General features: G+C 56.5%; 2 protein-coding genes across 6 annotated transcripts in view; one reads left to right on the top strand and one right to left on the bottom strand.

Annotated features, from left to right (window-relative positions):
- Nucleotides 1-538: 538 nt before the first annotated feature.
- Nucleotides 539-12,454, bottom strand: part of G6PD (glucose-6-phosphate dehydrogenase) — a 13,634-nt gene continuing 1,718 nt past the window's right edge. For both annotated transcript variants that reach the window (XM_062184306.1, XM_062184307.1), the window contains exons 3-13: nucleotides 5,192-5,229; nucleotides 5,007-5,115; nucleotides 4,194-4,411; nucleotides 3,260-3,418; nucleotides 3,016-3,141; nucleotides 2,831-2,924; nucleotides 2,552-2,738; nucleotides 2,191-2,426; nucleotides 2,032-2,108; nucleotides 1,817-1,909; nucleotides 539-1,711 (exon numbers count right to left, since the gene is read on the bottom strand). In XM_062184306.1, coding sequence (XP_062040290.1) covers nucleotides 1,621-1,711; nucleotides 1,817-1,909; nucleotides 2,032-2,108; nucleotides 2,191-2,426; nucleotides 2,552-2,738; nucleotides 2,831-2,924; nucleotides 3,016-3,141; nucleotides 3,260-3,418; nucleotides 4,194-4,411; nucleotides 5,007-5,115; nucleotides 5,192-5,229 — 1,428 coding nt within the window. In that variant the 3' untranslated portion in view covers nucleotides 539-1,620. The remainder of the gene's footprint in view (nucleotides 1,712-1,816; nucleotides 1,910-2,031; nucleotides 2,109-2,190; nucleotides 2,427-2,551; nucleotides 2,739-2,830; nucleotides 2,925-3,015; nucleotides 3,142-3,259; nucleotides 3,419-4,193; nucleotides 4,412-5,006; nucleotides 5,116-5,191; nucleotides 5,230-12,454) is intronic.
- IKBKG (inhibitor of nuclear factor kappa B kinase regulatory subunit gamma) overlaps nucleotides 10,060-12,454 on the top strand; it is a 24,265-nt gene continuing 21,870 nt past the window's right edge. The window contains exon 1 of one of the 4 annotated variants that reach the window (XM_062184311.1): nucleotides 10,060-10,163. Coding sequence is in view for 2 of the 4 variants with exons in the window: in XM_062184309.1 (XP_062040293.1) it covers nucleotides 10,858-10,917 (60 nt within the window). In the remaining 2 variants the exon portion in view is untranslated. Of the gene's footprint in view, nucleotides 10,164-10,819; nucleotides 10,918-12,454 lie in introns of those variants that run through there. The other 3 variants (XM_062184312.1, XM_062184309.1, XM_062184308.1) reach the window with 3 other exon arrangements.

Raw genomic sequence — 12,454 nt, 5'->3', positions numbered from 1 at the left:
ACACAGTGATGTGACCACTGTCACCTGCAGGGTCACGGCACATAGCCTGCCTGTCGGGAGCATAGCATTCCTTGCCTGGCTCTTTTCCAGGCCACTCTATCCCCACCATCGGATCATTTTGTTCCCTGGCAGCCTCAGACAACGTGAGAAATTGGGCCATAGGGTCAGTTCTTGCCACGTGTCCTCACTCAGCCCAGGATGGAGGCTGGCGAAAATGTTGTGGCCCCCACTAGGTGCGGTATAGTGAAGGGTCCCCCAAATTCAAGTCCACCTGGAATTTCAGACAGCAACCTTTCATGGCAACAGGGTGTTTGTAGGTGCACGTTAGGATGAGGCCATCCTGGAGCAGGGTGGGGCCCTCTTCCACAATGTCTGATGTCCTGGTAAAGGTCCGAAATCCATCTTTGGTTTTCAGCCCCCTGTTGCTTTCTAGTACCCCGGGGAGGCAATAGAAACAGATGCAGGAGCTCATACCTCTGGTGCCTTAGTGCCTGCCTAGGCCCAAAAGCTGAACATGACCTCGGCCTACCTCTTTGCCTCTTAACCTCTGATGTTAGTCACACATTTGATTGCATCCCCATCCCTGAAGGGGCCCTGGTTAGGGAGGGACAGTGCGGATGACAAGCAGTGCAAGCGTTGGAGTGCAGAGTAAAAGGAAATGCGACCTGCCCTCCTGCTTCAGGCTGTGGTTGCAACAATGAGCAGAGGCGGGGTGAGGAAGACTCGGGGGGCAGCGTGGACATGGGACAGGCTTGGGTCCCTGCAGAGGCACCACGTGAGACTGGAGGTGAGCAGGCCCGGAGCAAGTGCAGGGGAAGGAACAGCAAGCAACAAGGGGAACAAAAAAAGGGCTGGGTCTCCAGGCAAGCAGGTGGCTGTAGGCCCGCTCCTTCACGGCCACAGGTGCTAGGGAGGAAATGACTAGGGGACAGGTGGGGCTCTTTGCAAATTTAATGGCAGGGGTTAAAGTGGAGGGTCCCAGCTGCTGCTTCTGCTTTGCCTGCGCTTGTGGTGGAGAGGCTGTGGAGTGCAGGAGGCCCAAGACACTGCCAGGCAGCACGAGGTCTCTTCCGGCTGGCGACGCGGAATGTGGAGTGGCACCGAGGTGGGCGTGGTCACAGGCAGGTCCTCTCACACGGCCACATGCGTGCCCTTCCCACCAGAGGATTGCCCACAGCCGTCAGGGAGTGTGGTTCGGCCACTGCTCCACTGAAGCCCGTGGCCTCTCCCCAGTGTCCCTAACTTCCTGCTCCGGCCATTACTGTCCCAAGGAGCCCTGGGGCAGAGAGACAGGCCACTCTCTTCTTCCTTCTGCTGGGGCTGGAGTGAGGGGAGGATGGGTTAGGTCCTGTGGAGACAGCTGGCTCAGGCAGGGCTGCGGTGGCCTGGGGAGGTCACAGTGAGTCTCAAGTGCTTGGCGGCTGAGGAATGTAGCCGGGCTCTGGGAGCGGCGGCGGCGGCAGCCGCAGTGGGTGGAGGGGGCGCCCCAAGCCAGGGGCCAGGAATGCGAGGCTGAGGCCTATGGTCCCAAAGTCATCCCGACGCGGGGCCGGGTGTTGTGAAAGACAAGACACAGATGGGGCGGCTGGGGGCGGGGTGCAGGGGGCCAGGTGCCAGGGGTCACAGCTTGTGGGGGTTCACCCACTTGTAGGTGCCCTCGTACTGGAAGCCCACTCTCTTCATCAGCTCGTCTGCCTCCGTAGGGCCTCGGCTGGGCGGTGACAGGCAGAAGGAGAGACGTGAGGGACTCCCGCCCCTCGTTTCCCCATTGCCCCGCCCGGCAGGCTCTGCTCCCCAGCATGCACCCGGCCCTCACCTGCCGTAAACGTAGGGGATGGGCTGTGGCTTCTCCCGCTCAATCCTGTGCAGCAGAGGGGTGAAGATCCGCCAGGCCTCCCGGAGCTCGTCACTGTGGGGACACAGTGTGACATTGGGAGGGCCATGGGGTGTGCGGGCAGGGCGGGGGCTCGCTGGCCCCAATGTCTGGTGCCCACACATGGGCCGGCGCAGGGTGGGTGGCTGGGGCCTCACCTGCGCACGAAGTGCATCTGGCTCCCGCAGAAGACATCCAGGATGAGGCGCTCGTAAGCGTCAGGCAGCTTCACGTTCTGTGAGGGAGGGGGGCCTTGCTGACACCGCCACGCAGGGCCCCCACCCCAGGGGCGCCCCGGCCCCAGCGCGGCGTGGCACCTTGTATCGGTTGCCGTAGGTCAGGTCCAGCTCGGACTCCTCAGGGTTGAAGAACATGCCAGGCTTCTTGGTCATCATCTTGGTGTACACGGCCTCGTTGGGCTGCACGCGGATCACCAGCTCGTTGCGCTTGCACTGCTGGTGGAAGATATCACCGGCCACATCCCGGAACTGCAGCCGCACCTCGGCCTTGCGCTCGTTCAGGGCTTTGCCACAGCGCAGGATGAAGGGCACCCCTGCGTGGGAAGCAAGGCCAGCCTTGGGAGCAGCTCTGCCCTGAGTGCAGGGCGAGGGGCGGGGCAGAGCAGAGCGGGTGTGTCACAGCAGCCAGGCCTGTCCACTCCTCACGGCCCTCGCCTACCTTCCCACCTCTCGTTCTCCACATAGAGGACGACGGCTGCAAAGGTGGCGGTGGTGGAGCCGCGGGGCACTGTGGGGTCATCCAGGTACCCTTTGGCGGCCTCCCCCTCTCCATTGGGGTTCCCCACATACTGGCCCAGGACCACGTTGTCCGCCTGCACTTCTGAGATGCACTTCAACACCTTGACCTGGGGGAGAGGCGCCAGGGGAGGGTGAGCCCTGGGGGCAGCAGGGCAGGGTGCAGGGCAGCAGGGGTCCTGGAGGCTGCACCCGCGCCTACCTTCTCGTCGCGGACATCATCGGAGTCAGTGGAGGCGGGCTTCTCCATGGCCACCAGGCACAGCATCTGCAGGAGGTGGTTCTGCATCACATCCCTGGTGGGAGAGGAGGCCGAAGAACAGACGTTCAGGTTGCAAGACTCCTGGCGAGAGGAAGAGCCCGCAGAACAGGAAGGGTGGCTCTTACCGGATGATCCCAAATTCATCAAAATAGCCCCCACGGCCCTCAGTGCCGAAGGGTTCCTTGAAAGTGAGGATCACACAGGCGATGTTGTCCCGGTTCCAGATGGGGCCAAAGATCCTGTTGGCAAACCTGTAGGGAGAGAGCACAGCTGAGCTCCACACTGGGCCAGGCCCAGCCCCCTCACCTGCACCCGGGAAGGACTTGAGCTCAGGGCAGCAGCAGGTCCGGGGGCTCCCCAGGCCCTCACCTCAGCACCATGAGGTTCTGGACCATCTCCTTGCCGAGGTAGTGGTCAATGCGATAGATCTGGTCCTCGCGGAACAGGGAGGAGATGTGGTTGGACAGCTGGTCTGAGCTCTGCAGGTCTCTCCCGAAGGGCTTTTCCACAATGACACGGTTCCAGCCTCTGCCGGGAGCCCACGGCCATGTCACCCTGACCCTTGCCAGCAGCACGTGACCCAGGGAAGCTCTGCCGGGCTGGACAGGGCCCCTCCCTTGGTACAAAACTTCCTCATATCTGAGGTCATCTTGTATGCCCCTCCCTGAAGGCCAGGCTCAAGATCTTCTTAGTCAAAGTGCTGGCGTCTGCAACAGCTCTCACGCCTGCCTGGCAGCTAGGGTGGTAGTGGTAATGGTAGCATTTGTGGGTGTGGCCCTCTTTCTTCCTGCCCTACCCTGGGTCTGCAGTGGAAGCAGCCTGGCAGCTGGCGGCGACAAGGGAATAGCTTCCCCACTGGTTCTCAGAGGAGAAAAGGCCCCTTTCTTTGCCGGCTCCCACAGAACCTTCTGGATTCAAAAGCAGAAACAGGAGAAAGGGATGCAGTGCTGAAAGGCAGCACGGCGCTTCTCATGGAGCAGCAGCGCCACCTGGCGGCCGGCGAGGACTTGAAATGTTCAAAATTGAGCGGGCGGCGGCAGCAAGTCTTTCATGGAGCAACACTGCCATCTTGTGGTCCTGGCGGGCACTTGCCAGAGACCATTCTAGAGAGATCCACGCTGTTAAGGGAGCTTTTTGAATGGTAAATGCGGGTGGCAGCATTTTCAGGGATGACTGAACAAAAAGGAGACATCTTTTTCAAAAGACTGCCTAGAGTTTCACCCAGGGGCTCTTCAAAGGAGTGGGGAACAGATCCTGCCCACTGGCTTCCAGGGAGGGAAGGGGAGTAAAGGATCAGCCTTACGTCTGACTCATGCAGGTCTCATGGATGTTCTTGGTGACGGCCTCGTAGACGGTGGGGGGCAAGGCCAGGTAGAAGAGGCGGTTGGCCTGTGGCCCCTGGTGGAGGGCATTTATGTGGCTGTTGAGGCGCTGGTAGGAGGCAGGGTCATCGTACTGGCCAGCCACATAGGAGTTGCGGGCGAAGAACTCTTCCAGTTTGGGCTTCTCCTCGGGGTTGACCTGGGAGAGAGGGAGGCACTGACTTCAGCCCTGCCGCTGCCCCTGTCACACGTTCAGGTCTGCTCTGCCCCAGTCTGTGCTCGCTCCCCTGCCAGGTGGCCTTCCCTGGAGGCCTGGCGAAGACTCCCTTCAGGTCTGCTGCCCTTGACCGCATGCCGGGGTCACGCTCATCTCAGCAGCTCTGCACATCTCTGGGCAGGCAGTGCAAACCCAGGCAGCCAGTCAGTGATATGGTGACCCCTGTACATCCCTGGCGACCCTGTGCCTCAAAAAAGGAAGTCATATTTCAGGAAACTCTCAGCTGGGAGACGGACATTCTACCAACCTATGACTGTTAAGAAACCGCCAACCTGCAGGCTTCCCCAGCCGGCATGGGGGAGCGGGGGAGGGAGGGGCTGGGAAGTGGTGTCTCGGGCTGCAAGGACCCCTGCCCCTGCCCTGTGCTTCTCCATAGTCACGCTCAGGTTGGCAGGCAGCAGCGGCTTTGGGGAGGGCCAGGAAGTGACAGGGCTGGTGTGGGCGTGGGGGTGTCCCCCCTGTGGGCTCCAGGCAGAGAGGACAGGACAAGGCCAGGGGAGACCCTGCAGCCACTCACCCTGAAGAAGGGCTCACTCTGCCGGCGGATGTCGGCCACCGTGAGGCGGGAGCGGGCGTATCCCACAACGAAGGTGTCTTCGGGCAGAAGACCATCCCGGAACAGCCACCTGAGGGCAGAGCACAGTTGTGGCCAGGCCTGTCCGAGGCGGAGAGGGTACAGGGCCGCCGGAGACACGTACTTACCAGATGGTGGGGTAGATCTTCTTCTTGGCCAGGTCACCCTGTGGCAGAGGAAACAGGTGTGGTCAGAAGCTGGGGACATGACCCACGTCGGCCCCTGCCCTGGGTGATCTGGGCACTCACTCCGGGTCAGCACTCAGTCCCAAGTGAGTCTATGTGACATCTCCCTCCCCTCCTCTCCAACCAGAGGAGCTCTGAGGTGGGAGCCTGATCTGCCCTGCACTCTGACCAACAGGGCAGGCAGAGTGTGTTGCCCACGCTCAAGAAAACCTGCAAAATCAACTCACTAGAACTAAATGAGGACAGAAGTGCCCTGTATCCAACCTGTGCGGGGTGGCCTGAAGTACTTCCATTAGCAAAAAAGAGTGGTTTGAAGGCCACAAGCTAAGTGTCCAATCTCAGGAGTTAGCAAAAGGATCGTAGACTTTTTAAAACATTTATTTACTTGAAAGAGCTACAGAGAGGTAGACACACACACACACACACACACACAGAGAGAGAGAGAGAGAGAGAGAGAGAGAGAGAGAGAGGTCTTCCATCTGCTGGTCCACTCCCCAAATGGCTATAATGGCCAGAGCTGAGCCGATCCGAAGGCAGGAGCCAGGAGCTTCCTCTGGGTCCCCCAAGAGGGCACAGGGGCCCAAGGACCTGGACGATCCTCCACTACTCTCTGAGGCGCACCAGCAGGGAGCTGGATTTGAAGTGGAGCAGCTGGGACACCGGCATTGCAGGCCGGGGCTTTAACCCACTGTGCCACAGCGAGGGCCCCAGGACAGTAGAATTTTAAAGACAAACAAATCTCAAGGAAGGAAACAATGCAATTAAAAATGAACACGATGGAAAACTAATCCAAAGATTGATGAAGCCAGAAGTCATTGTTTGACAACTCAGATGAGATGGACACACTTTTAGAAAAAAACCCAACCTAAAAACAAAAACAAAACAAAACCCCAACCTACTAAAACAGAGCAAGTGACCTGAGTGGGACATTGGCCACAAACCTTCCCACCAAGACAATCCCCAGTGCAGAAACTATCGCAGGGGGTGCTCCCAGGACGCGAGGAAGAGGGGAATCCCCCCTGAAGCAAACTCTTCCTGCAGACAGAAGAAAGGGGAACGCCCTCAAGCCACCAAACAGGGTCTACAGAACCCCAGTACCGAGGTCTGATGAGAAAGGCACACAGGAAAGCCAGTTATTCACGCACACTCAGGCAGATGCAAAAAACACCCCGAAGTGAATCTGGCAATGTTAAAGACTTAATCCATCAGAACCAAGTAGGGTTTACCCTGGAAATACAATGTTGGCTTGGTGTTAAGACACAAAAGTCAGTCACTGCAAATCACATTAAGAGATTAAAGGAGAACCACTTGGACAATTAATCTCTGCCTTTTGAGATCTAGCAGCCTTGATCAACTCCACAGATGTAGACAGAATGTTTCAGAAAATTATCTAAACATAATAAAAATGGGTACCAGAGTAGGCATAAAAGGAAACCTCCTTAACTTGGTATAGGGCATCTGTAAAACACCCAACAAATGCCATATCTAATGGGAAATGCTGAAAATAATTCCCTTTCAACAATCAGGAACAAGAAAAGCTTGTTAGAATACAGGCCCCTTACCAGTGCAGTAAGGCAAGAAAATGAAAATGGCCTCAGGTTTGGCAGAAAAGAAACAAAACTGCTATTACTTATAGATGACAGTTTGTCTATGAAAATAGCCTTCAACGCAATCTACAGGTTAAGCCATCAGAATCAAGGAGTTTAGCAAATTTGCTAGATTGAAAAAATTAATAATAGTAGGCAAAGATTTCTTAGGACATAAAACCACCATAATGATTGAGAAATGAAGTCTTCATCTACACATGCCACTGAAAAAATGAATAGATGGGCCTCTTCTAACACAGTAAAAAACCAATCCAATGATATACCACTTTACACGCACTAGATGGCTTCAGTCCAAGCTCGGCAACACCGTGTGTGGGGAACACCTCACAGATGCTGAAGGTAGACGATCGAGATGGTGCAGCAGGTTGAGCTGCCCCTAGGGACACCCGCACCCTGTATTGGAGTGCCTGGTTCAAGTCCTGGCTCCTTGACTTCTGATACAGCTTCTTACTAATGCGCTTTGGAGGCAGCACATCATGGCCCAAGTACTTGGGTTCCTGCCACATACACGGGAGACCAACATGGAGCTCCTCGCTCCTGACTTTGGGCTGGCCCAGCCCTGACTGATGTGGGCATCTGGGGAGTGAACCAGTGAATAGAAGATCTCTCTCTCTCTCTGCCACTCTGCTTTTCAACTAAGTAAATAAATCTTAAAAACACACACACACAAGAGTTTGGCAGTCTCTTACTAAGTGAAGGCCATGCCTCTTTATTAAGTGAAACACCAACCTCCATCTAACAAGTTCCGTAGACCCAAGTGTTTCTACGTGTTTGGGGCCAGTGTCCCCATGCAGAAGACAGTCTGGCAGCCTGTTATCACTTGAAGGCCACACCTACTGTGCCATCTGGCCAATCCACTCCCTCGTGCTACTCATGACTGCTCAAGGCAGTCTTATTTTCCGCAAACAGGAACAACCCAAATGGTGAAATTAATCAACAGGTAAATGGACAAATCTTCTGTCCATTTGGCAGGACACTGCTTGAGTGACATTAAGGAACTAGCTATAGACCTCCCCAATGCTAGTACACTGGAAAAAAATCCTGCTGAGCCAAAGAACAAAGGAGAAATTGGACACTAAGTAGGAATGTATGTCAATAAAGCTGTGGGCCTGGCCACACCAACCTGCTGTGGCAGACATTCGACAAGTACTTGCCTGGAGCAGGGAGGAACTGGCTGGGAAGGGGCACCCCAGAATTTTCTGGGGAGATGGAAATGTCCCATCTTGCCATGAAGGTATGTAACCAATTGGCATTGCCATGTGTACACAAAATGGATGGTGGGAAGAAGAAGGAAGCAAAGGGAAGGTCAGAAATTACTCTGTTTCTTGATGGGAGCGGCTCATGTGAGTGCGCTGAGCTGGTGAGAAGGCACAAGGTATTCCAATGAAACGTTATAAAAATTAATAGACATGGGGCTGGCGCTGTGGGGCAGTGGGTTAATGCCCTGGCCTGCAGTGCTGGCATCCCATATGGGCGCCGGTTCTAGTCCTGGCTGCTCCTCTTCTGATCTAGCTCACTGCTATGGCCTGGGATGGCAGTGGAGGATGGCCCAAGTCCTTGGGCCCCTGCACCCACGTGGGAGACCTGGAAGAAGCTCCTGGCTCCTGGCTTTGGATCAGTTCAGCTCCGGCTGTTGAGGCCATCTGGGGAGTGAATCAGTGGGTGGAAGACCTCCTCTTTACCTCTCTCTGTAACTCTGTCTTTCAAATAAATAAAATAAATCTTAAAAAGTCAACTGTCCTCCTAGCAAGCAGTTGAGAAAAAGCAACTCAAAATAATTCTGCCACTTACAAAAGGAAAAAAAAAATGACAAAGAGCCTAGAAAGTAACCCGATGAAGCACATGTGCAGGGCCATGGCAGCGAAGCCACCCTGCTCAGTTACAGACATGACCAGGATGTGGGGTGGAGCTGGCAGGAGGTTCACAGGAGGTTCCCTCTGGGCTGATGTGCCCACCCAGCGCCGGCGCCAGCAAGGGCAGGCAGGCTTTCATTTGGAAGCTGATAAAATAGGTGGAAAACAAAGGGGGCAGGAGTGGCCAGGCCAGGGTGCGCAACAGCACAGGGAGCCTGCCCTTTCATCTCCACCCCTATAATGAGGAGCATGGGACTGCAGGGGCGGGTGACTGTGGAGTGTCTACCCAGTGGTAGGGCACTGGGCCTGTCCCTGCTCAGGTCTGACTCATCTGGGACAGAAAAACCGATGCCAGGGGTTAAAGACCTGAGCAGGAAATGTGAAGGTAGCTTTTCAGTCCTCCTTGCAGACAAATTAGGTGACATAGGCCCTGAACCGCCATCGAACAAGTGTTTTGGAATCCAGTCATCCCTGTGTCTGGGGCAAATGTCTCGAGGTAGCCATGGGCAACTGTACAGAAGGCAGGCAGGACACTCCTTGCCCTGGTCCCAAGCCCCGCGGGCCCCTGAGGGTGAAAACACCTATTGTCCCCTCCAGTACGTATGAGTGACAGCTGCATACTGTGACAAGGGGACATATCGAGCAGCTTTTGAACACGAGTGCTGAGGCTGTGTCACCAGAGCATGGCAGTTCTGAAGCCACGAGGGGAGCTCCTGGTGGGCCATTCTTTAAGGGCAGAGTCCCCTGCTCTCGGTCCTCCTGGGGCTTCAGAGCTGGGCTCTCAGTGGCCGCACTGTGCCTCCGCTTTTCCTGAGGTCACCTTAGCCATGTGTCGCACGTGAGCCACTCTGAGGGCCCCCTAAATGGTCTCACAGGGGCTGTCTTCAGAGAAGTGCCCCATGTCTGCTGCCAGCTGGGTTCAAGCTGCTCACGGGACCCTCGCAGCCCTAGTTTCCCTATGTGACACCTACTGCTCACTGCTGATACTGCTCTGTCCCCCGCTCCCGGGAGAAGCTCCTGCCTCTCTCACATCAGATGCTGCCCTTGCTTTAGGGCCCAGCTCCCTACCCCACAGGCACCTGCCAATGCCCATGTCTGCTTTCTCCCCTTAGTGGGGCCGGGAGGCACCGGCAGCCCACACTCTGCAGACAGGGCCAGCATGCTGGGAACTAGATCCTGAACAGAACACTGAGAACCCCAGGCTGCGGAAACCTCTGGCTTTCCTAACAGCAGGCTGTGTTTGCTTAGGACCAAATCCCAACAAACTGGGAGGGAGCGGGCCACGCACGGGGCGGCAGGGGCCGGTCCTGCTGAGTCACACGGCCCCACACCCCCAGCTGTTTGCTCTCGCCTTCCCCTTTGGGATTAGCCGTGCTAGAACCTGCTTGCCTTGTTTCAGCTCCATGCGCACAATGGACAGCACTGCACTCCTGAGTCACCTGAGAGAGAGGCAAGGTAGGACCGAGGCCCCAGGACAGTGGGGGCGGGGGCAGGATACGCTGCTCCCTCTGGTGGGGCCCTCAGGACTTGGAGAGAGCTTGTCCCCAAAAGGTTTTCACCTTGTACTCCGCAGGACTACATGCAGAAAGCCCTTAGGAAAGCCTGCGTGGCAGTGGTGGTAACCAGAGGTGCCTGGGACCCTCTCAGGCAAAAGATGAGGACCAGGGCGGGAGTGGTGTGCACCCCAGGAGAAGCAGGCCCTGATTAGGATCCCCAGCACCTAGAGTGGCCAGGCCAGAGCAAAGGGACGTAGGCCGTCACCTGCCTGGGTCACCTGCGGCTTGGCGGCAGCGGCCTGCTTAGAAACTCAAACCCCTCTGGCCCTTCGTCTCGGTGCACGCTCCTGAGGTGGAGCTTCTGGTTTTGGTGGTGGCAGCCGCAGGCAGCTCCCCATCCCTTGAGTGAGAACCTGGGAACTGCTGAGCTAACTTACAAGTGCAGAACCAACAAAAGGGCCTCCCTCCTACTCCCCAGGGCTTGTGAGTCACCAGGTCTTTGGGGGAGTGCCAGCTTCATGACACAGCAAGAATCTTATCGACACTGGGGGGAGTCGGCCCAGCAATGTCCCAAGGAAAGGGAGGAGCCGGGCCGGCTGGATTGTGACCCTCACCTCGCGCAGCCTGGCCCGGCTCCTATCAGGTGGGGGAAGATGCTCTCTGGGGCTCAAGGTTCTCTGGTCTTCAAGGCCAGAGCTCTCCGGAGCAGGACGGTAAGCACCTCGGCCCCCTTCCTGCTGGGGTGGGAGTCATGGGAAGGGGGAAGCGGCCGGAGACAGTGAGTGCTAGCTCTGTGCCCATGTGGAAACTCTGAGAGCTGGCAATTGGGCCACCCCCGGGGAGGAAGCTGGGCATGTAGGTGAGAGTTGGGCAAGCCAGCCAGGGAGGAGGAAGGGGCAGAGCTTGGCCACGTGGGCTAGCCGCCCCACAGTGGCCTGTTTGCCCAGGCTCTGGACCCACTAGCCACTGGCCTCCTTTTGGTTTCTGGGTCACGCTGAGCTCCGTCTGACTTAGGGCTTGGGGTGTGCGTGGGACGCTTCCCTGGCTTTCACCTGCAGGGCTTGCTCTCCTGGCCCTCCTCGTGAGACCTGAGGGCTAAAGCAGGGACTGGGGACATAAGTGGCCACTTTTATCTTCTGTTCCATGTGCCACTCTGAAACTCTGTCCTTGAGGAGGCAGGGACCATGGCTGTTTCCCATAGCCACAGGACCCTGCCTACCTTTGGCACCCAGTGAGGCATGAGGGTGGGAGCTGTTCTGGGTGTTGCCCAGGCACAGGGTGCACCCCCCTGCTCTAGCCTCTTCCACCAGGAGGAGCGAGAAAGAAACAATAAGGCTCTTCAGAGGACCCTTGTCCTCCCCCACTGGCTTACGCCAGGGCCTACACTTCCCCCTTTGGCTCTGAAAGCCTCTGGTTGTCACTCCCAGAGCGAAGAAGAACAAAGAGGAACTCTACCAATTGCAATGAAACAGAGTTGCCCAACCCCAGGGCCACACAGGGGAAGGTAGCCAGAAGACATACAATCAAGGCCAAGTTACTGGCCCCTTTGCACCTATTTCAAAAGCCCTCATCTGCTGGCTGGAAGCGGAGGTTTGAAGCAGGGGAGACACCTGCTCCAGGTCATACACAAAGCTGGACACATAAGGCATCACTGTGGCCCGGGTCACTCTGTTGGAGCATCCTTGTGACAGCATAGGGTAGGGATGGGGAAGGATTAGAAAAATAATTCTCAGTTACTTTCTCCTCCAACTTGCTCCTGAGACTAAAGTTTGCGACTGACACAATGTAGCTCCTCTAGCGGGATCAGATTGGGGCCAGAGCTGAGGCCAAGCCTGTACCCCTGTGTGTGCCAGGTCTTAGGTTTTTCTGGAGTGAGAAGACAGTGCTTGGGGTGACCATTGCTCTTTCATAGGCAAGGCCCTTCTCCCTTGCTAGTCTCCTTCCTTTCCCAAGTTCTGATCAGAGACAGAGGTGGCAGGGAGCGAGCGGCAGATCTGGCAAAGGGTGATGGGAAGTTAACGTCCAAGATGGTCGGCCACATGTTTGGAAGCACATTCGTGGGCATACCCTGAGTTAAAAGTGCAAAGTGGAGACCACTTGGAATTTCTGTTCTCATCAGTCCCGCCTATGCCTTGCTGCCACACAGGGGGACACTGCTCTACCAGGACCACCTCTCTGTCTTCTGCTGTCCCCAAGTCCCATCAACATGCTACATGTTTGCCTGTTCTGCTGTCCCCAAGCGCCATCAAT

This window comes from Lepus europaeus, chromosome X (assembly GCF_033115175.1).
Source record: "Lepus europaeus isolate LE1 chromosome X, mLepTim1.pri, whole genome shotgun sequence".
In the NCBI taxonomy this organism is placed as follows: Eukaryota; Metazoa; Chordata; class Mammalia; order Lagomorpha; family Leporidae; genus Lepus; species Lepus europaeus.
This window is presented reverse-complemented; position numbering and strand designations above follow the sequence as displayed.